Raw genomic sequence first — 23791 nt, forward strand, 5'->3', positions numbered from 1 at the left:
GGAAAGACAATTATTCATTTTTGAAAAACAAAAAAAAAAAAAAAAAATCTCACAGAATTACGTAAAATTACAGAAATGAGTGGGACATGAAAACCCCACACCACAAGGACACCACGTCTCAGCTATATAAAATTCAAAGGACTATCACTGAGTATGATTAGATAATGCAGAGGTGGAGGTGACCCTGAGACATCTGCACCTTAACCTCAGAGTGAAACTGGGTCAAGGAGCAGGTTTCGTCATGGATTTGGATTCCTGTGGTTCAGAAGAAGATGAAAGGCTCTCTGACAGGAAGTCCACGCACGATGACACATCGCAGAGGGTCTGAATGCAGATAAAAGCCTGGAGTTCGACTGAAGGAAACAAACACTGGCTGACAACTTTACCTGAACCTCCAGCTGAGCCCAGGGTGCCTGTGACGTGCACGACATAAAGTCCAAACAACCAACAGGGGCGACACAAACATCTGGATTTAACGGAGACGACAACATGATCAGAAGAACAAACTCCTGTGGAATGACGGTAAGAACACAACTCACAATGACACACAACGTCACACACATCAACTTTAAAATACACAAACAGATCCCTAAAGCTTTTCTAGAAAGGTTTGAGATAAATGTGAGACAAATGTTATTGTTTTTTGGCGAGGAAAGTTAATGGTTTGATTCCTCCAACACTGCGCTATGGCTGAATATTTTCTAGGATGTTCTCCTGAATGTGAATCTTTAGATTTCATCATAAACTAAGTAGTGTTTTCTTAAAAATTGATATACTGTATAAAAAAATAAAATAAAATAAATAAAAATAAAAATGTATAACAGCTTGTGCTACTTTGTGTTGCCTAATGTAATCGTAGATGTTTTAAGTGCAAGCTGTAGATGTAAATATAAGTAAACATTATAGGCCTAAAGCTCAGGGTCACGGGGTTCAGATGCCATCTCCGCTCTGGACTGGCCAGCGGTGGACTGGCCATCGGGCATACTGAGTATCGTCCCGGTGGACCGCTGACCCGAAGTGGGCCGGTCCCATCCGCTACTTGTTTTTTTTTTTTTTTGATGAGCGAGTGGAGGCAGACATGTTAACAAGTGTAAAAATGGGCCAAAATCAGTCAAGAGTGGCAATTGGCAAATTGGCAAATAAAGAGGAACCAGGTGGTATGTAATGGAAAAGGGAGCTTAAATGGACAAAATGTGGCAAACAATAGTGAAAAAGGCAAAGATGTGGAACAAAAAGAGGCAAAATAGAGAAAAAAAAGTGGTATTTATTGGGCAAAAATAGCTTACTTGGACAAAATTGGCCAAAAAAATTAGAGACTGGACAAAAGTTGGATTAAAGTGTCAAGAAGAATTCACAAAAATGGACGCATTATAGGAAAAATTGGGTATTTATTAGCAAAATGTAGCTAAAGTCTGAAAAAAGTGTCAAAGGAAATAGGTAAAAAGGGGTTAAAAAGTTCCCCCCTTTTAAGGTTTTCTGTGGGAATAATATTTAAAATTAAGACATAAAGAGCCACATGTTGAGCATCACTGAGATAATAGCTTCTACATGGTGTCACTGATAATGTAGTGGGCTGGTCTGGACACAAAATGCCAGGACTGGCTCTGTGTGAACAGTTTGAGTGACCTCAGAGCCATCCTTGTCTTTAGGTCAGCTGTGCTGCAGTAGTGATGATGGTGACGATGATGATGTCAGAAGTAACGGCGATGCCCAAAGAGAAGGTGAAACAGGTGTCAAAGGACGTCCAGACATTCCCACTGCACATTGATCCCACCGCCTTCAGCCCAGCCCCGAGCATGCGCCCGCTGCACAATTCCTCCATCTCTCCGTGGACGTACGAGTGAGTGGTCAAAGGTTTTCATTACAGTTTTCCAAAATTAATTCGAAAAAATACAATTATCAATATAATGTACATTATATACAAATATTTTAAAGAGTAACTAAACCCAAAAACTGTTTTTCTGCTTAATACAAATGTATCTGGGTATAAAGTAGTGCTGTTGATTGATCCTGGTCCAACTCTCAACAGTTTAGTCAAAGTATTTCAATTTGTCATATTTAGTTGTAAAATGTCAGAATGACTGCCCTCTATGGGTTGAAACCCGGCTATTACAATAGATCTGTGGTTTAGGCTGAGAACAAGATCATATGACATTTTGGGACCATCTTGCATCACAAACAAGCACTGTTAACCCCGCCCCTTTTATAAAAACTAGCACCTGTGGGCTCTACAATCTGTGGTGAGTAGTTTGGACTGAGAGAAGAGTGAATAGATAGGTACTGTATATTGAATAATGAGTAGCTAGTTAGCATAGCATAGATTGTTCTTTGGAGATTTTATAGTGTTGAGTGGGCGTGTCTTAACTGCTCCAGAAGCCCCGCCCATGATTAAGGCATTTATTTTAGTTTAATTTAGTTACTCTTTAAGTGCTATAAAGTGTGTAGTATAAGTTTTCAGTGAAATGATCCCAGACTTTTGAGACTTTAGGTTGGTTCTTCTTCTGTTGCACAATTCTTCATCACAATGATTCTTCTGATTTCATCAAAAAATTTACAACATTAAATGACGCATTGATGCAATTTTTTTGAGTCAAAATGATCAATTATGTTACTAATAATGTTTCCTTTATTGTATATGTTACACACGTGGTTGGCCCAAATCTTGAGACGGTCTATATATTTGATTCAATGTTTTCTTTGGCCCCCCTATCAAGAATTATTGCCAGGGAGGGCCAAAGATCACATGATGTGCTGGTTATCACATGCAGTCGGGTCGTGACCTTGTTCTGTCCTGGCCCACAGCTTCTCTCATGACGACAACTGCTTCCCTCCGGTGCTGTCCGAGGCTCGCTGTCTGCTCAAAGGCTGCCTAGATGCAAACGGGCACGAGGACCAAAGCCTGCACTCACAACCCTTAATGCAACAGGGGCTGCTGCTGCGTCGTATCACAGCGCCGGAAGGTGGAAACCAAAATCACTTCCGCCTGGAGTCCCGCCTCTACGCCGTGGGCTGTGTGTGCGTCAGACCGGACGTCGTGACTCAGGAGTGAAATATGAGCAGACAGGAAGTCACCTGACAGGTCACGACCTCTACATGGTTTGAATTCTGTAAAAAAAAAAAAAAAATCAAGAATGTTCACTTAATTTACTCTTTAGGAAACGTAAAACTATTTATTATTAACTAACTTATTAAGTTAAATTAAATTATTACAACTTGTTAAAATGATCAGCCTTGATGTTTTCCTTTTAATCCATTATTTTATTCCTTTTTGAAACAAATCAAACAAAGAAGTTACAAACTTTATTTAATAAACATTTGTTATCAACTCCTCTGTCCTGCTACATAAAGGCTGATTTAAAAAAAAAAAATTAAAAAAAAAAACTCAAAGTTTTCCCACAGTTTAAGCAAAAATGAGTGTCGAATTTTTAAATATTTGAAAACTATTATAACTACGACTTCACTTAATTTACTTATAAGCTGTGCCGGGGTTGGGGTCAATTACATTTTTCAATTACAATTACGTCTGTAATTATCCATGTTCAATTACAACTCAATTATGATTACGGTGACCAGCATTTTTACAATTACAATTAAAATTACAATTATTATTGAAACTAAGCCTTGCAATGGAATTTCTCCTGTTAGCAGGGCAAAGGGGGAGGGGCTGAACCAGTTTAATGTGTGGTCTGACTTGTCCTATGATGTTCTCCCCCACAAAAAAATGAATGAAAAATGTTTGTGTTTTATTGGTTAGCATCCAACAGTTCCATTTGCATTTTCTCTAGAAATGCTTTGTTTTTAGTTGATTAAAATATTTCACTCTACGAGTCTAAGGATGATCTCTATTACCATCATCCTATAGCTTCACACATCCTAATGTTCTGGCTGACTGCTGTGCTTTTTAAATGATCCTCTATTAGCAGACACTGATTGATTATCAACCTAACTTGCTGCTCAAAGTACTTACATTATTTATGGTTTATTGGTATTTATTGATCACAGTATTTAAGAGCGTTGTTGTATCTTTGGTGTATATTTATTCATGGTTTATTATTTATTGTGACCCGGCTGAACGTCAATAAAGAACTGAACAAAAAAGTAAAGACTTTATTTCTTTATTTTTGAGTTTAAAATAGACATCTGATTACACACACACGGTCACGTGTGAACCCTCACTCACACCAGCAGGTTGATGGAACTCAGTCCAGTTCCCGAGAAACAGGATTTTAAACTCGTAGATGAAACTCAGTCCCATCAGGTGATTTTATTCCCACCTGGAGCGCATGTTTAGCATGTTTAGCATGTTTAGCTTCAGATTCTAGTCACATAACTGAAGTCCATTGTTGTGCAGTAATCTCAGTTTTATATCAGCAGTCAGAGTTCCTGTAATGTTCACACCTGTCCCGCAGGTGGTGCTGTGGTGGTCTAGAGCTCCTGTTTCCTCAGTATCATGACACACACACACACTAGCATTGGCACTGTTGGCAAACAAAGCACTGCAAACCTGCCGACATCCAGCAGCGGGAATTTCCAAGTTTTTTTAAAAAAAAAAGATGAACTCTGAGTCAATCCTCCATGTTCATTCTTTGTCTTCAGTCTTTTTGTCTCGATGAGCAGAAGCAGCGTCGAGTTTAGTTCCTGAAATCTGATTGTTGGGGTTTCAGGTCCTCAGACGTCCAAAAAGACTTCCTTAAAAGGTTCAGCTTGTGTTGTGATCAGGCCATCAGGACACCTGCAAGAGGATGGAGAGGAGGTCAAACACTTTAAAACTAGTACAAACACTTCAAATCACCTAAAAACTAAAACATTTAAAAACAATACAAACACCTGGAAGAGGAAAAAGGGGAGTTCAAACACCTCAAACAATGGTAAACGCCGAACAACTCCTGCACCTCCTAAAAAACAACTAACAACACCTGCACTTCCTATAAACAACTAACAACACCTGCACTTCCTAAAAAACCACTAACAACACCTGCACTTCCTAAAAAACCACTAACAACACCTGCACTTCCTATATCCATCCATCCCCTAATTCAGTTAATCATCTAGCTGATCATGTTCCACGAGTTAGTCACGGCGCTGTTTTTAAACCACTGCTACACGCCTGATTCCGCACGCTTCGTCAGAAAACGCCTTGCAGCCCACCCCCTCTCCATGTTTTTCCTTTTCTGTATAATTAAATGCTAATTGTCACTTGTTGCCATCTAACGTCTGTGCTTCTGTTCCGAGGGGTCATGCTGACCGCTCTCTCTGCTTATGTCTCTCAATGTACAGTAGCTCCTAGAAGAGTGAAGGGGAGCTTTCTTTGCTTCGGGCTTTCCACTCAGCTGCTGGAATGGCAGAGAGGTCCCAGAATGAAGCCCTCCTGCCAAATCCAAACCGCATGCTAATAAACAATTTGACTAAATTGATCCTGACTGAACGAACAACAGCTGCAAGGAAGGTGAGGAGGTCAAACACCTCAGACTCAAGAAAACATCTTAAAACGCAGCTAACACTTTAAAACACTAAACTCCAAACACTTAAAAACAACAAAAAATAACTACAAACATTAAACAACTCTGAAACTCTTTAAAACAATTAAAAGCAATGAAAACAACTAAAAAATAAAAATAAAAAAAGAGGAAGGATGTCAAACACCTCAACTCCTATAAACAACTAAAAACACCTTAAAATAAATCTAAAAACACATTCAAAAATAACTAAAGAAAAGCTCACTTTAAAATAAATAATTTCAATGAAACAGAAAAAAAACAACTGAAGCTTCAAAAAACTAAAAATATTATTTTTGTGTTTTTTAAAAAAGACATTGTTATTATTTTTATCAATATTATTAATAATACATTCATTTATAAGTGCTTTTCAATTATTACTAAACTCGGTTGCATAATTATAATATTCAATGAATAATGTAATAAAACACAGTTTCACACACAGCTAAAAGCATCGTAGTGAATAGTAACCAAATTTCCATTAAAAGAAAAATGTCATGTATGACATTACCTCCTCCTGCTGCTGCTGTGGCTGTGGTCCTTGAGGTGTGCTGTTCTGCTGCTCTCTCCGCTGGTCGTGTCTGTCTTTGGTCAAAGCTTTGAGGGCGACCTCACGCTCGTGCTCTCTGCGCTCGGCCAGATGTTTGAGCAGCTCGGCCTCCTGACACTGTGGGAACGTCAGACTGATTAATATCCTTCATTGACCATTAGATGTTTTATAGTTTCCTATTGGTTTTTAACAATGTTTTTCCAAAATATCTGTTTATTTTTTATTATTTCTGATGGTTTGACCATTTTTGTCACATGTTTTTAAATGTTTTGAAAATGTTTTCATCTTTTTTCAGTTAGGTTTCTCAGTTGTAGTTGGATAACCTTATTAAAAACATTTTGGTTTTTTTCAAAAGTCCTTTTTTAGTTGTTTTTGAATTATGTTAAAATTGTTTCCTTAAAAGTGTTTTTTTTTAATTATTTCATTTTATTTTTTGTAGGTGTTGTAGAGATATTTTAAACATTTTCAGATGTTTTTGAATTATGTCAGGTAGGTTTAGATGTTTTAAAATATTTAAACTATTTTCAGGTGTTTTTAATTATTTCATATATTCATTAGGTGTTTTGGAGATAATTTTTCTAAAAATATTTTTAGATGTTTTGGAATAATTTCAGATATTTTTAGATATTTTTTCTGAATTCAGATATTTAAAAAATGTTTTTTTTAAAGGTTTAAGACATTTTAAGTATTTTTTTTAATTATTTAATATATTTATTAGGTGTTTTAGAGATATTTTAGACATTTGCAGATGTTTTTGAATTATCAGGTACATTTAGATGTTTTAAAAATATTTTCAGATGTTCATATATTTATTAGGTGTTTTAAAGATAAATTCATTTTTTATATTTTTTATGTTTTGGAATAATTTAATATAATTCTAAATTATTTAAAATATATATTTTAAATTATTTCTAGATGTTTTGAGATAATGTCAGATATTTTAGGTGTTTATATATATATAAATATATATTTGAAGGTATTATTGACTTTTCTAATGTGTTCAATGTTTTTAGAACCTAATAGCTGTTTATGTTTTAAATGTTTCTGATTAATAATTAATTTGTTCATTCATTCCAGCTGATTTGGAGTCCATTCTTTACCTTCCTCCTCTCCAGAGCCGCATCCAGCTTCTTCTGAATCTCCTCCAGTGACGGTTTGGGTCGAGGGGGTGTGGTCACTCTCAGCTCAGGACTTCCATCAAAGGTTGGGGGCTTCAGGATGACCTCGAAGGCCTGGCCGCTGGCCCGCTTGCTCAGCTCGATCACCTCCATGTCCCTGATGTTGCACAGGTTCAGGTCCACGATGCCTGAGAGGACGAAGATGGTGAGTGAGGATGAGGAGGAGATCCAGATCTAAACAAACTGTTCAAATGTCAAACTATATCATCTGTATCACTGCTGTAATAACCTCACTATCCTCTAGAGCAGTGTTACTCAAATGGGGGTACATGTACCACAAGGAGTACGCAATGCCACTACAGGGGGTACTAGAGTGGGAAATTAAAAATCAAAAGCTTTAAAAACATGGGGGTTTATAATGTTTATTTTTTAGTTAAAAATGATAATCATAATAATTAATGGTCCCACATCAGCAGGGAGGTGACCACAAATAATAAAAACAACAGATATAAATCTATTCAAGACACACTAAATCATTTCACTTATTCACAACATGAGATTATTTAAAACAATCTATAGTTGCAAAAAAGTAATCAGCCAAAGGGGGATTTTAAATCAGAAAGAAGAGAAAGGGGGTAATTGAGGCCAAAATAGTTTGAGAACCATTGATATAGAACCAACATAGGCAAGCGCCGGCCTGTGGGCCTCATGTGGCCCTCAACCTAACTTTGTGTGGCCCCCATCAACAAACAATTACAGAAAAAATATGCCAAATGTGTCCAAAGATACACAAAATACAAAAAAAAAAAAAAAAAAAAAAAACATATACAAAATGATAAAAAACTAAGATAAAGAAATGACTCCAAAATTACTCAAAATGATTTTAACAATACACAAAACAATGAAAAACATAGAAAAACTGCTCAAATGCACAAAATAATGAAAACACACAAAATTTAAAAAAAAAAACACAAATTGTCAACAAAAATGTACAAAATGACAGAAAAACACACAAACCCTTTATTCTTTCCTGTGTTAATGCTCATTTTTGTGTCCCACACTGTGATAAAAGTAACTCATCGCTGCATCCTCTAGAGGGCAGTATTGTTCTCAGATGTGGAGCTGTAAACTAGCTGCTTAATTATTAATGATCTTATGATGAGTTATTATCAGTCAGTGATAATGACCTTCCTTCTTGTCCACAGTCGCCTCTCGGACTTTAGGACGAAAGCAGGAGCAGAAAATGGAAGCCAGAGGAAGCTGCTGCAGCTTCTCTTTGTACGCTGCAAAAAACAAAAAAAACAACAGCATGAGTGAAGGACAAATATAGATTTAATTTATAACATGTTAGGAGAATAAACAGAGGAAACAAATGAGACTGGTCAAAACAGACCAAAAAACAATCATAATAATACAATATGCACTCAAACAAAACTAACAGGACAAAAAGGGATGGAAATAAAATAGTTTATGTGGTTCCACTGTTTTTGTTTTTGTTTTTTACTGGTTCAGCTGTTTATACTGGGGTATTTGCTTTTTTCTGTCTCTCTCTCATTTCTTTTGTCTTGTTTATACTGGTTCTACTGTTTTGTTTTACATGTTTTGCAGTGTAAAATGAGTTTTGTTCTTTTTTGTTTTTTGTTTTTTTTACTGCTTCTACTGTTTATACTGTTATGTTTATTTTTACAGGTTTTGCAGTGTATACTGAGGGTTATTTTATTATTTTTTTCATTTAAATTGTTCTACTGTTTTTCCACATTTTCCAACTTTTCAAAGTTATTTCAGCTTTTTAAAGTTCAATCAACTTTTTGAAGTTATATCAACTTTTCAAATCAATATATCACTTTTTTTATTTCAAAAAGGTTCTGTCACTTTTTTATTCAGTGACAAAAACTGTCAAAAGACAATAATAGGATAAAACTAATTAATGATTAGGTAATAAATAAATAAATAAATAAATAAATAAATAAATAAATAAATAAATAAATAAATAAATAAACGAGACCAAACCGAGAAAGAAATTGATTGAAAATAAAAAAAATGTCCCTCGCCTTGTGTAAACTAATCAAACTTTTTCTGATTCTGATTCTAACAGAAACTATTTTTTAAAGAGGCAAAAAAAAAAAAAAAAAAACAGGAAAAATGAAAAAAGAACAAAAAAATTAATCCAACCAGACAAAAAAAATATGATTAGGAGAGAAGAGTTACCGGTCAGAGTCATCCTGCTGCTGCTGCTGCTGCTGCTGATGATGATGATGATGATGACACAGTTTGAGGTAGAGTCTGATCCTGAGAACACACACACACACACACACACGCACACACACACAGCACGTTAGAAACCAATTTAAAACACAATGCCAGACATGGGTAACTGGCAGAATTGGTAGATAAAAATACAAAATGACAAAAAAATACACAATAAATTCCGAAATTTTTCAAAAATATTACAAACAATTCGTAATGTCCACATAAAGTTATAGAAAAATGCACGAAAAGACAACAACAATAATAAACAAAACTAAAGTGCACAAAATGACCAACAATACACACAAAATTGCTCACTCACAGAACTAAAAATAACTGAAAATTACATAAAACGACCAAAAAAAAATACAACAAAAATCAGACAAAATGATAGAATATACAAAATGACAACAGAAACACTGCTAAATGCTAACTTGAATGTTGATAATGTGACCCTCAAATTAGAAAATCATATTTTTGTTGCTCTCAGTTGCCCATCTTTATGCACGTGATCTGAAACCGGAAATGCAAAGATTCATCCTTGTTTATCTCTCCAAGAATGTTATTTTATACTGGGAAAATATTGTGGTGTTTCATTAAAAAAAGAAAAATTCTGCCGCACATGCGCACTGGTCACACACCTAAAAGTGACCTCATGCAGCTCTTCAGAAAGCAGCTCTATAGATATTCTCAGATAGAATTGACGATGACAGAAACCTTAAAACTCAAACCTCCAAATGTCCCCCTGTTTTGTCCTGTTTCACGGAATAAAACAAACTGGCGAAACAAAATATTAATATTTAAATTAATAAAAATAAAAACCTAGAGTTTCAGCTCATATTTTTTTTTTTGCATTCGATCTGTGCGTGTTTTCTATGAAAATGACACATTTCAAGCACAAGTAAACCTGTTGGTAACAGTGTCATATGCAGATGCACGTGCCACGTAGACTTATCTGTCTCTCCAAAATAAAAGCACATATTTTTCTTTAATCATTAACAAAATGTACAAACAAGCTGCTGCACAGAAATCACATTCTATCAAAAAAATAAAGATAAATAAAATCAATCTATCCAAGAAAAAATGCGCGACAATGCGTGTGTACGTGCGCGCGTGTGCTGTAAGTGATGATGTCATTGTTTCCAGTAAAGTGTGGTACATCCTGCAATGATCACAGACATTACCCCAAAGAGCAGAAAAAGGGGAAACTGTGATGAATCAGAGATGGTGCAGATGAGAAATAGAGGATTGGTTGGATGGATGGATGGATGGATGGATGGATGGATGGATGGATGGATGGATGGATGGATGGATGGATGGATGGATGGGAGGATGTTTACCTGCAGGAGAACGAGCCTGGACGATGGTGAAGTGAGTCCTTCCTCGGCTTTGCACAGACGCTCTGATGCTCTGCAGCTCAGCATCAGCACCACCACAGGGTCTACTGCATGACATCACCACACAGCGCTCCAATTGGCTGGCAGAGCAGGGGGAGGAGCTCGGACATTTTAGAGGAACCCAGGTGGTGATGCTCTGCGTTACTGAGCTCCTGGATGAAGATCATCACTAACAGAAGAGATGAAGACTCCTTTCATATGAAGACATTCATGTAGCAAAAAATTATTTTTATTTATTTATATATTTTTGGCAACACTTAACTTGAAGTTCTATACATGACATCAATATTATGACATGACAGCTGTTATTAGCATGAACAAGGTGTCATGAAGACTGCCATTAGGTGTTGTTTCTTATTTAAATGTGTTTTATTATGTTCAGATATAGAGAAACATCATCTTTAGTCATATGGACCAATTCATATGTTTTCCTTATTCATACAGCAACAACATGCATTCATACACATAGCAGTACACACCCACACACACCCACACACACCCACACATACAAGAGGAAGGATGTGCTCACTCTTTATACATTGACTGAATACAGAAGAGACAAAAAAAAGCCTCTATACCTTTCCCTGTCCAATTTTAAGTCCAATATTTACAGTATATATGATTATTGATAAAGTCCAACAGAAGGTTCCATGTTCTTTCTTTTCCATATGTACCATACTGGCCAGCTTATTCAGCCAATTTATATTCTAAAGGTTGGTGCCGTTGTTGTTTTCCATTTATTCAGAATGAGTCTGTTGGCCACAATAGTTCCGACTAATAAAGCATTCATTCGGTGTTTCTGGATGTTCTGTGTCTCTGTAGAACATCTAAATAAGGCCATATCTATGTCTGGGGCCAAGTTTGTGTCACATACTCCAGGATAAAAATAAAATATACTCGACCAAAAGTGTTCCCAGAAAGAGTGCAACAGTGAACTTTCAACTTATTTACATTTTTTACATATTGGAGACACAACAGAGTTTGTGCAGTGCAACCTTAAAGTAATAGAAACGATGAGTCACTTTAAACTGTACTGTGGCAAGATTTATTACCAAAAATAAACGTGGGGGGGAGCTACTTTTTACTTTTTATGTATGACTTACTTGTACTTCAGTACAATTTCAATCAAATGACAGTACTTCTACTTGAGTAAGAAATATCAGTACTCTTTACACCTCTGCTTTTTCACCATTTAGTGTGTATTTATGAAGGAAAACTGAATTTTTCAGATCAGAGATGCAGAGCATATAGTTAGACTTTCTGACACATTCTCAGAATGTCAAAGTGATCAGTCGTGCTTCAGAGGAAATGTCAGAGCTAAATTTACAGGCGGATAAAGAACTGGCGGCGCTGGTGGTGACTCAGAGGAGTCGGTGTGAGGCGTCCATCTGTCGCTTCATTCAGAACAAACTCCCACTGCAGCTCTGAGAGACAGACGATAAAAACAACCCAGACAGTTACATTCACTACAGCAAAAACACTGAATACAACGACAGAAGTGACAATACTCTTATATGCTTTTGTCCGTATTTGATTTTACTTTGATACTTGACCGATTCAATGTATATTTGCAATTCTGAAAAATGAAGTATTTCGATACGATATTAACAATTATCGTGATTTGATTTTTCCCTTTTTTCCTTATCCAAAAACAAAAGTTGAATCAGACACTTCTAGAAACAATATATGAGTTATGGTTTCAATAAAAACAATGCATATCACTGGTCAGTAAGTCGCACCGACATTTATTTCACCTGCACATGAAAGTGCACGACTACATGTAGTGGTAACCTATGAGCACATGTGTAGACATGGTTCATAAAGAAAACAACTAAAGAAAAGAAAAATAAATTAAAAAAAAGGAAAATGAAAAAGCTACATCTGGGAAGAAATGTTGATTTTTAATATGAATTGTCGACAAATTGCAAATCTTTCTTTTTTCACACCAATAACTAAAACGTTCAAATAATTCTGAAAAAAAAAGTGCAACAGTGAATGTTTTACAATATGATCACAACAATTAAACATAACGCCATTTCTGAGGTGTGTTACTTCATCTGCAGTCTGAGCTTTCAGCCATTCATTCCTCCTTTTTCATCCAACCTTTTCAGCTCGAAAGCCACATAATAAAAACATGACTAAGGGCTTTTATTTTAACAATAACACATCCCAGCTTTGCCTTTATTAAAACTATAAATATGGAGTTATAATCCTGCAAAAACCTCACAAACACAAAACATGTTTCACTCACGCCCCAACGAGTCTCAAACTTAGTGTGGTTTTAAATTACAAAAACATCATTTACAAACTAATGCATTTTGTTTCACAAATAAGAAACGTACCTATCAAACAAATACAGGATGTTCTACACATACATTAAACATTTTTTTTTAAATTACAGAAAATATCCTCAAAATAGAAAACAGTATATTTGTGTCAATCTGCAAGGCGGAGAATTTGTGCGAAAAGTCATGTGACAGTTTTTAGTAATTCAAAAAACAAAATAAAAGATTTTAGTTTAGACATGTTTATTTGATTATTATGGGATAAAATATTAAATGAGTTGACCTTCTGTTTGTTGATCATTTCCAGGATGTATTTTTTGTTCTAAATTAAAGGAGAGACGAACAAAAGCTACATGTCCACAACATCTGTCAAAAAACAGAAAAAAGGACTTTATCTCCCACCATGCACTGCTTCAGAACATTAATTCATTCCAACCAAGCAAATAATGAAATGCAGCTGCAGCGCGTGCACGTTTGTGCGTGTGAGTGTGCTGCAGCAACAAGGGAAGAGAAACCCCCACATCTCAAGTGATGATGTCACTAGCAGCCAATCAGCTGTGGGCCTGAGTGTGTGTGCGTGCGTGCATGTGTGCATGCGTGTGTGATGTAATAAAAGGGGCGGGGTCTGTGGGTTTGCAGGAAGCCTCGGGACAAACAGCTGCAGAGAAGCTGGAAGCAATGACATCATCTCCAATCCGCACAATGATGTCACTTAAAATGATGGGAATGCAATGATGTCATCATGCAGGCACATAAGTCATGCTGCTGATGTAGAAAAACATCTTCAAACCAACGCTTTTAAACTCATTTATCGCTTGATAATGAGTTAAAACCCAAATCTAGACATTAGTCACTGACATGAAACACCATAATGAAAGAAACTAGTAACTTTTACTTACAGTACTATTTAATTGAGCTGCTTTTGACTTGTACATGAGTATTCTATGTATGACTTACTTGTATTTGTACTTGTAATTGTACTTGAATACAATTTCAATCAAGTAACAGTACTTCTACTTGAGTAGAATATATCAGTACTCTAGTCTGTACACTTCTGCTTATTGGCTTTGGAACCCAAAAATCTTCGTTCGGAACAAGTTGCAACTCAAGCAAGATGAAGATGTTAGAAATTCTAAACCTTATGTAATGAGGTGAGTTGCATAGTTCCCAGTGTCTTTGAATGCACCATTGCTGCATGTGCCACTCCCTGCCCCTCAGTGGGCCTAGACCACCTGTGCAGCCCAGTGGTTTGACCACCATGGCTGAACTGTTGCTTGGTTTGGTGTGGCAGGAATGTAAGTAGCTCTTTCTTTTATTAGAATGTCTGTTTTATTATGAGGAACATTAATGTTGGCCATTGTTTTAGGCCTGTGTGGATTAGTGTATGAGAGACTAGACCCTGAGTTTAGTGGTTCTGGAACAGAGTGAGCCAGGTAACTAGATCTGAGTTAACATATGTATTTTCTGTATTTATTTTGTTTCTTTTTTCTGACTTTTGTAGTTTTAACAACTGGAAAGTGTTTCTGAAAAGCGCTTATGAATAAAATGTATTATAATTGATGGAACAAGCGAGTGTGAGTTCTCACTTTAGAAAAAGGAAATTTACGAGGTCGACCATTCACTAACCAGGTCCATGATTATTTTTATTAAGCTATTATTTTAATTCAATTAACAAACTTGAAGTGCACAAGTTGGACAGGTCGATAAGTGAACTGGAGTAACGTAATCAGCTAAAACAGTTTGAAAAGTCAGGAAAAACCGAATTTTCAGCCTGTGTGTGGCATTAGCTTTAGCAGCTAAGCTAACTCTGTCTTTTTGCCTCGGAGACCGATACCACGTTTACGCAAAAAATCTTTCAAGATATTAACGGTAGAAATAATCTAAATCTGTAAGACTCGCTGTCAGCCATGGTGAGTTTATCCCTCTTGACCTTTGACCTAATGAGGTAGAACTGAACCAATGTGAAAAGACTTATAGCCCCTTAAATATCCATGTGTTTTACTATAATGTGCAGTTTTTTTGGCTGAAAACAATAACAGTGTGTGGCTGGTAAGAGAAAATTGCTCTGATCACTGATCTGCCTCAGAGCGAATCATGCAGGCAAGTCAGTGTATAGACACGCCCACTGATGAATATGCATAAGCAGGCAGCAAAAAGCCTGTTGGTCAGAAAGTCACTTTTCAGAGGCTAAAACACTGAAAAACAAGCAAGTTTGGGCAAATAAACCTCAAATACTATGTTTTGGGGTTCTTAGAACAACGGGAGATGGGTGAAAAATGCAGGATATGGGACCATTCCCCACTGGGATTTGCACCCCTGCCCCCTTTGTCCAACTACAACATTTTGCTCAGACGACTGAAAAAACAATGCACAATAATGGAATGAAAGTTCATGGAGCTAACAGGATTTAAGCACAAATTTGATATAAATTGTACATTAAGAAATTACAAGTGTACAGTGCACTACCAATTCCCTTATGTTGGAATTCTGAGGAAAAAATTATGAATTTAAAGTCAGAAAATGTCAGAATTTTTTACTTTAAAGAGAATTTTCATTTTAAAGTTAATTCTGTGATTAAAGTCAGAATTTTTGAAGAAAAAAGTTATACTATTCATGGTCTGACCCAACTTAATAACTCAGTTCAACACAAAACCATTCTTTTTATGAAAATATTTTTTATTCATTTGTTCTTAAATCTTTTTTTTTTTTTAATTAAAGATTCTTCCTGCATTAGAGGGAGAAAAGGAAAGAGAGAGAGGAACATTTTAAATCATCATGGGGGAGATTGAGATTAAGAGTCAAACTTGAGGTTTATAATGTTCTAATGTTTGGTTTTCCGGGTAAACCACCGGCAGATTCTTTTCCATGGGGATTTCTTTTTAGCGTGGCTGGACCGCTCTTCTTCTAATTCCACATGTTTGACTTTCAGTTGGTTCTGTGCTTCGACCAGGGCGTTCTCCATCAGGGTCACCTTTTCTTTCACCTGCTCCTCCAGACTGCAGTAGGCCTGCTCCTTTGACTTCACCACTTCTAACATGTTGGCGTTCACCTCCAACAGTTGGTCGTGTTGATCACTTTGACTTTTTAATTTCTCCTGCGTCTGCCTGAGATCGGCCCTCAGAACGTCCTTTTCAGTTTTCTGCTCACGCACCAGGAGATCCTTCACTTTCAACTCTTCATCTTTGATGATGACGTTCTTCTGAGCTTCTGATATCTGCGTGGAGATTAGAGTCAGACAAGACACATTTATTAGTAGAACGCATTTCATACACAAGGAACCTGTGCTTTACGTGATTTAAAAAGTGCAAGAGAAAATATTTAACGGTTTAAAAATCAATAAGAACATTAAAATCAGCAGTAAAAACATTTTATATTGTGCTTTAGAACCACTTACTGTATATTAATACCATGATTTAATTAGCAGAAGTTTGTATTATTATTATTTTTGCACTGACATAAAAAAATGCCATTTTCTTATTTCCAGTTAAACAAAAGGACAAAGTTGTATTTATTTTTTGTGAATTTTTAGAGATGATTGCACCATGATTTTCATGATCTGATCTTTTTTCATTTGTTCTTTCATCTTTAACTCAGAAATCTGAGAAAAATGTCAGAATTGTGAGTTTAAAGTTGAATAAATGAGATAATGACTCACTGTTGCTTCCTGGTGCTGAAGCTCCCTGGTTTGCTCCTCTACCTGTTCTTTGGCCTGATCCAGTGAGAGTGTGAGATTGAAGATCTGCTGATTCTGACGCTGAAGGATGGAGGTGGTTTCCTGCTGCCACTTCAGCATCTTCATCTGGTTAGACTCACTATGGCCTAACTCTTGTTTCCATTGGTCCAGGCTATGCTTGAGTTTAGAGATTTCCTCCTTCTGGATTTTAACCATGGAATGTGATTCCGTTTCCTTCTTCTTCATCATCGTTCTTTGCTCTTCCCATTGTTCTTTCTGCTCATGGAATTCCTTTCTGGAAACATCTAGAGTCAGGTTGAGTTGGGCCAGGTCCTTCTCTTGTATTTCCATCAGGTAATTTGCAAAGAATCTCTTGTTTCTCCTCTTTGCACATGTGATACACCCTGGTGGTGCTTGGTCAGGTACCAGTGTACAGCCTGGTACACAGGGATTCACTGGTACGGTGGCTGGTGGATGGTTCACTCGTTCATCACCCTTGCCTCCAGGAGATGGTTGGTCTCCCTTCATCTTCTGCGTCTTTTGCTTTGGTTGGTGGAATGAAACCCCTCTGATTTTGTTAAATAAGGGCTCAGAATCCCCAAAGTCACCAAAAGTAATATTAATCGCTGGTTTTTGATCCATCGTCAACATTTCAAGAAACAAATGCAAGTGATTGTTCAACAAAACAGTGAAGTTTTTAGAGCTTTGAGCTGTGTGTGCTACTCTAGAAGAATCCAGGCACTTTCAAGTGATTTTGCTTTCATCTCCTGTGTTTGCCTTCATTTCTGTCGTCATGGTTACAGTCAACACAAAATTCTAGCTGATGATTTGCTGCTGCTTTGTTGACAAACAATAAAATAATTAAATTAAAGACATCTACCCCCCCCCCCCCCCCTCGCCTTATAAATAAATTACTTAATTAAATTACTTACTAATGTAGCAGTGAATGTATGCTGCACCGAATGGAGAGTTGCTCTTTTTTTTTTTTTTGTTTCTATTGACCAGATTTACAGCAGTATTATTTAAATTTGTGATCTAAATATCAAATCTAAATGTCACGGATGAAACTAAATGTTTAGCTAATATGCAAATTCACTGATGTGCCAAAATAAAAGCTTGTTTCGATTTAACATTTATATTTAAATGTAACATTTAGGTTTAACATTTGGATTCAGCATTGACATGTTTTAGTCCGTAACGTAGATGACGTATTAATACAAGTGCGTAGCGTCTCATTGGCCAGTGTAGGTCACATGGTGCACCTATCACGTCACCTAAACTGGCCAGTGAGGGGCGTTGCGTACGAATAGAATGCCGGTATATTGATACGTGTTACGTATTGATAGCCACTGCCTTTTTTAAACGTAGTTTGTTGTTAAAAGTTGCAAGTAGTTGCCGTTTGTTTTAGCATGTGCAACTTTACAATTGGCGCCCATAGTAAACGTTGACTTTTAAAGCTAATTCATTTATTTCTGTTATAGCTTTGCCACAGCTGTCGTGTTATGCTCATAGCAGAAAATTGCTCTGATCACTTATCTGCCTCAGAGCGAGTCATGCAGGCAAGTCAGTGTATAGACACGCCCACTGATGAATATGCATAAGCAGGCAGCAAAAAGCCTGTTGGTCAGAAAGTCACTTTTCAGAGGCTAAAACACAGAAAAACAAGCAAGTTTGGGCAAATAAACCTCAAATACTATGTTTTGGGGTTCTTAGAACAACGGGAGATGGGTGAAAAATGCAGGATATGGGACCATTCCCCACTGGGATTTGCACCCCTGCCCCCTTTGTCCAACTACAACATTTTGCTCAGACGACTGAAAAAACAATGCACAATAATGGAATGAAAGTTCATGGAGCTAACAGGATTTAAGCACAAATTTGATATAAATTGTACATTAAGAAATTACAAGTGTACAGTGCACTACCAATTCCCTTATGTTGGAATTCTGAGGAAAAATTATGAATTTAAAGTCAGAAAATGTCAGAATTTATACTTTAAAGAGAATTTTCATTTTAAAGTTAATTCTGTGATTAAAGTCAGAATTTTTGAAGAAAAAAGTTATACTATTCATGGTCTGACCCAACTTAATAACTCAGTTCAACACAAAACCATTCTTTTTATGAAAATATTTTTTATTCATTTGTTCTTAAATCTTTTTTTAATTAAAGGTTCTTCCTGCATTAGAGGGAGAAAAGGAAAGAGAGAGAGGAACATTTTAAATCATCATGGGGGAGATTGAGATTAAGAGTCAAACTTGAGGTTTATAATGTTCTAATGTTTGGTTTTCCGGGTAAACCACCGGCAGATTCTTTTCCATGGGGATTTCTTTTTAGCGTGGCTGGACCGCTCTTCTTCTAATTCCACATGTTTGACTTTCAGTTGGTTCTGTGCTTCGACCAGGGCGTTCTCCATCAGGGTCACCTTTTCTTTCACCTGCTCCTCCAGACTGCAGTAGGCCTGCTCCTTTGACTTCACCACTTCTAACATGTTGGCGTTCACCTCCAACAGTTGGCCGTGTTGATCACTTTGACTTTTTAATTTCTCCTGCGTCTGCCTGAGATCGGCCCTCAGAACGTCCTTTTCAGTTTTCTGCTCACGCACCAGGAGATCCTTCACTTTCAACTCTTCATCTTTGATGATGACGTTCTTCTGAGCTTCTGATATCTGCGTGGAGATTAGAGTCAGACAAGACACATTTATTAGTAGAACGCATTTCATACACAAGGAACCTGTGCTTTACGTGATTTAAAAAGTGCAAGAGAAAATATTTAACGGTTTAAAAATCAATAAGAACATTAAAATCAGCAGTAAAAACATTTTATATTGTGCTTTAGAACCACTTACTGTATATTAATACCATGATTTAATTAGCAGAAGTTTGTATTATTATTATTTTTGCACTGACATAAAAAAATGCCATTTTCTTATTTCCAGTTAAACAAAAGGACAAAGTTGTATTTATTTTTTGTGAATTTTTAGAGATGATTGCACCATGATTTTCATGATCTGATCTTTTTTCATTTGTTCTTTCATCTTTAACTCAGAAATCTGAGAAAAATGTCAGAATTGTGAGTTTAAAGTTGAATAAATGAGATAATGACTCACTGTTGCTTCCTGGTGCTGAAGCTCCCTGGTTTGCTCCTCTACCTGTTCTTTGGCCTGATCCAGTGAGAGTGTGAGATTGAAGATCTGCTGATTCTGACGCTGAAGGATGGAGGTGGTTTCCTGCTGCCACTTCAGCATCTTCATCTGGTTAGACTCACTATGGCCTAACTCTTGTTTCCATTGGTCCAGGCTATGCTTGAGTTTAGAGATTTCCTCCTTCTGGATTTTAACCATGGAATGTGATTCCGTTTCCTTCTTCTTCATCATCGTTCTTTGCTCTTCCCATTGTTCTTTCTGCTCATGGAATTCCTTTCTGGAAACATCTAGAGTCAGGTTGAGTTGGGCCAGGTCCTTCTCTTGTATTTCCATCAGGTAATTTGCAAAGAATCTCTTGTTTCTCCTCTTTGCACATGTGATACACCCTGGTGGTGCTTGGTCAGGTACCAGTGTACAGCCTGGTACACAGGGATTCACTGGTACGGTGGCTGGTGGATGGTTCACTCGTTCATCACCCTTGCCTCCAGGAGATGGTTGGTCTCCCTTCATCTTCTGCGTCTTTTGCTTTGGTTGGTGGAATGAAACCCCTCTGATTTTGTTAAATAAGGGCTCAGAATCCCCAAAGTCACCAAAAGTAATATTAATCGCTGGTTTTTGATCCATCGTCAACATTTCAAGAAACAAATGCAAGTGATTGTTCAACAAAACAGTGAAGTTTTTAGAGCTTTGAGCTGTGTGTGCTACTCTAGAAGAATCCAGGCACTTTCAAGTGATTTTGCTTTCATCTCCTGTGTTTGCCTTCATTTCTGTCGTCATGGTTACAGTCAACACAAAATTCTAGCTGATGATTTGCTGCTGCTTTGTTGACAAACAATAAAATAATTAAATTAAAGACATCTACCCCCCCCCCCCCCTCGCCTTATAAATAAATTACTTAATTAAATTACTTACTAATGTAGCAGTGAATGTATGCTGCACCGAATGGAGAGTTGCTCTTTTTTTTTTTTTTGTTTCTATTGACCAGATTTACAGCAGTATTATTTAAATTTGTGATCTAAATATCAAATCTAAATGTCACGGATGAAACTAAATGTTTAGCTAATATGCAAATTCACTGATGTGCCAAAATAAAAGCTTGTTTCGATTTAACATTTATATTTAAATGTAACATTTAGGTTTAACATTTGGATTCAGCATTGACATGTTTTAGTCCGTAACGTAGATGACGTATTAATACAAGTGCGTAGCGTCTCATTGGCCAGTGTAGGTCACATGGTGCACCTATCACGTCACCTAAACTGGCCAGTGAGGGGCGTTGCTTACGAATAGAATGCCGGTATATTGATACGTGTTACGTATTGATAGCCACTGCCTTTTTTAAACGTAGTTTGTTGTTAAAAGTTGCAAGTAGTTGCCGTTTGTTTTAGCATGTGCAACTTTACAATTGGCGCCCATAGTAAACGTTGACTTTTAAAGCTAATTCATTTATTTCTGTTATAGCTTTGCCACAGCTGTCGTGTTATGCTCATAGCAGAAAATTGCTCTGATCACTTATCTGCCTCAGAGCGAGTCATGCAGGCAAGTCAGTGTATAGACACGCCCACTGATGAATATGCATAAGCAGGCAGCAAAAAGCCTGTTGGTCAGAAAGTCACTTTTCAGAGGCTAAAACACAGAAAAACAAGCAAGTTTGGGCAAATAAACCTCAAATACTATGTTTTGGGGTTCTTAGAACAACGGGAGATGGGTGAAAAATGCAGGATATGGGACCATTCCCCACTGGGATTTGCACCCCTGCCCCCTTTGTCCAACTACAACATTTTGCTCAGACGACTGAAAAAACAATGCACAATAATGGAATGAAAGTTCATGGAGCTAACAGGATTTAAGCACAAATTTGATATAAATTGTACATTAAGAAATTACAAGTGTACAGTGCACTACCAATTCCCTTATGTTGGAATTCTGAGGAAAAAATTATGAATTTAAAGTCAGAAAATGTCAGAATTTTTACTTTAAAGAGAATTTTCATTTTAAAGTTAATTCTGTGATTAAAGTAAGAATTTTTGATGAAAAAAGTTATACTATTCATGGTCTGACCCAACTTAATAACTCAGTTCAACACAAAACCATTCTTTTTATGAAAATATTTTTTATTCATTTGTTCTTAAATCTTTTTTTTTTTTTAATTAAAGATTCTTCCTGCATTAGAGGGAGAAAAGGAAAGAGAGAGAGGAACATTTTAAATCATCATGGGGGAGATTGAGATTAAGAGTCAAACTTGAGGTTTATAATGTTCTAATGTTTGGTTTTCCGGGTAAACCACCGGCAGATTCTTTTCCATGGGGATTTCTTTTTAGCATGGCTGGACCGCTCTTCTTCTAATTCCACATGTTTGACTTTCAGTTGGTTCTGTGCTTCGACCAGGGCGTTCTCCATCAGGGTCACCTTTTCTTTCACCTGCTCCTCCAGACTGCAGTAGGCCTGCTCCTTTGACTTCACCACTTCTAACATGTTGGCGTTCACCTCCAACAGTTGGCCGTGTTGATCACTTTCACTTTTTAATTTCTCCTGCGTCTGCCTGAGATCGGCCCTCAGAACGTCCTTTTCAGTTTTCTGCTCACGCACCAGGAGATCCTTCACTTTCAACTCTTCATCTTTGATGATGACGTTCTTCTGAGCTTCTGATATCTGCGTGGAGATTAGAGTCAGACAAGACACATTTATTAGTAGAACGCATTTCATACACAAGGAACCTGTGCTTTACGTGATTTAAAAAGTGCAAGAGAAAATATTTAACGGTTTAAAAATCAATAAGAACATTAAAATCAGCAGTAAAAACATTTTATATTGTGCTTTAGAACCACTTACTGTATATTAATACCATGATTTAATTAGCAGAAGTTTGTATTATTATTATTTTTGCACTGACATAAAAAAATGCCATTTTCTTATTTCCAGTTAAACAAAAGGACAAAGTTGTATTTATTTTTTGTGAATTTTTAGAGATGATTGCACCATGATTTTCATGATCTGATCTTTTTTCATTTGTTCTTTCATCTTTAACTCAGAAATCTGAGAAAAATGTCAGAATTGTGAGTTTAAAGTTGAATAAATGAGATAATGACTCACTGTTGCTTCCTGGTGCTGAAGCTCCCTGGTTTGCTCCTCTACCTGTTCTTTGGCCTGATCCAGTGAGAGTGTGAGATTGAAGATCTGCTGATTCTGACGCTGAAGGATGGAGGTGGTTTCCTGCTGCCACTTCAGCATCTTCATCTGGTTAGACTCACTATGGCCTAACTCTTGTTTCCATTGGTCCAGGCTATGCTTGAGTTTAGAGATTTCCTCCTTCTGGATTTTAACCATGGAATGTGATTCCGTTTCCTTCTTCTTCATCATCGTTCTTTGCTCTTCCCATTGTTCTTTCTGCTCATGGAATTCCTTTCTGGAAACATCTAGAGTCAGGTTGAGTTGGGCCAGGTCCTTCTCTTGTATTTCCATCAGGTAATTTGCAAAGAATCTCTTGTTTCTCCTCTTTGCACATGTGATACACCCTGGTGGTGCTTGGTCAGGTACCAGTGTACAGCCTGGTACACAGGGATTCACTGGTACGGTGGCTGGTGGATGGTTCACTCGTTCATCACCCTTGCCTCCAGGAGATGGTTGGTCTCCCTTCATCTTCTGCGTCTTTTGCTTTGGTTGGTGGAATGAAACCCCTCTGATTTTGTTAAATAAGGGCTCAGAATCCCCAAAGTCACCAAAAGTAATATTAATCGCTGGTTTTTGATCCATCGTCAACATTTCAAGAAACAAATGCAAGTGATTGTTCAACAAAACAGTGAAGTTTTTAGAGCTTTGAGCTGTGTGTGCTACTCTAGAAGAATCCAGGCACTTTCAAGTGATTTTGCTTTCATCTCCTGTGT

The 23791-nt window shown here is 36.9% G+C and overlaps 5 protein-coding genes across 6 annotated transcripts; 1 reads left to right on the forward strand and 4 right to left on the reverse strand.

Annotated features, from left to right (window-relative positions):
• The first annotated feature begins 241 nt into the window (after positions 1 to 241).
• Positions 242 to 3049, forward strand: LOC114480293 (interleukin-17F-like). The gene is made up of 3 exons (XM_028474308.1): positions 242 to 322; positions 1650 to 1840; positions 2803 to 3049. The coding sequence occupies exons 1-3, from the start codon at positions 242 to 244 to the stop codon at positions 3047 to 3049; spliced, it is 519 nt and encodes a 172-aa protein (XP_028330109.1).
• A 32-nt stretch (positions 3050 to 3081) lies between these two features.
• On the reverse strand, positions 3082 to 10837 carry LOC114456088 (stathmin-4-like). 2 transcript variants are annotated; one of them, XR_003672788.1, is made up of 7 exons: positions 10751 to 10837; positions 9372 to 9452; positions 8351 to 8446; positions 7146 to 7351; positions 6007 to 6162; positions 4153 to 4732; positions 3082 to 3105 (listed from the first exon to the last, which is right to left on the reverse strand). XR_003672788.1 is itself a non-coding variant. In XM_028437627.1 (6 exons), exons 2-6 carry the CDS (start codon positions 9382 to 9384, stop codon positions 4724 to 4726), a joined length of 480 nt encoding a protein of 159 aa, XP_028293428.1. In that variant the 5' UTR covers positions 9385 to 9452; positions 10751 to 10837; the 3' UTR covers positions 4100 to 4723. The 2 variants fall into 2 exon arrangements, 1 of the variants encoding a protein (XP_028293428.1); XM_028437627.1 differs by lacking the exon at positions 3082 to 3105 and having other exon boundaries at positions 4100 to 4732.
• A 5038-nt stretch (positions 10838 to 15875) lies between these two features.
• Positions 15876 to 17488, reverse strand: LOC114461221 (centrosome-associated protein CEP250-like). Its single transcript, XM_028443142.1, has 2 exons — positions 16748 to 17488; positions 15876 to 16306 (listed from the first exon to the last, which is right to left on the reverse strand). Exons 1-2 carry the CDS (start codon positions 17414 to 17416, stop codon positions 15914 to 15916), a joined length of 1062 nt encoding a protein of 353 aa, XP_028298943.1. The 5' UTR covers positions 17417 to 17488; the 3' UTR covers positions 15876 to 15913.
• A 1125-nt stretch (positions 17489 to 18613) lies between these two features.
• On the reverse strand, positions 18614 to 20612 carry LOC114480302 (uncharacterized). The gene is made up of 3 exons (XM_028474319.1): positions 19872 to 20612; positions 19292 to 19430; positions 18614 to 18621 (listed from the first exon to the last, which is right to left on the reverse strand). Exons 1-3 carry the CDS (start codon positions 20538 to 20540, stop codon positions 18614 to 18616), a joined length of 816 nt encoding a protein of 271 aa, XP_028330120.1. The 5' UTR covers positions 20541 to 20612.
• Positions 20613 to 22166: 1554 nt separating this feature from the next.
• On the reverse strand, positions 22167 to 23741 carry LOC114480310 (centrosome-associated protein CEP250-like). Its single transcript, XM_028474331.1, has 2 exons — positions 23001 to 23741; positions 22167 to 22559 (listed from the first exon to the last, which is right to left on the reverse strand). The coding sequence occupies exons 1-2, from the start codon at positions 23667 to 23669 to the stop codon at positions 22167 to 22169; spliced, it is 1062 nt and encodes a 353-aa protein (XP_028330132.1). The 5' UTR covers positions 23670 to 23741.
• Between the last annotated feature and the right edge of the window lie 50 nt (positions 23742 to 23791).

This window comes from Gouania willdenowi, chromosome 3 (assembly GCF_900634775.1).
Source record: "Gouania willdenowi chromosome 3, fGouWil2.1, whole genome shotgun sequence".
Taxonomy (NCBI): Eukaryota; Metazoa; Chordata; class Actinopteri; order Blenniiformes; family Gobiesocidae; genus Gouania; species Gouania willdenowi.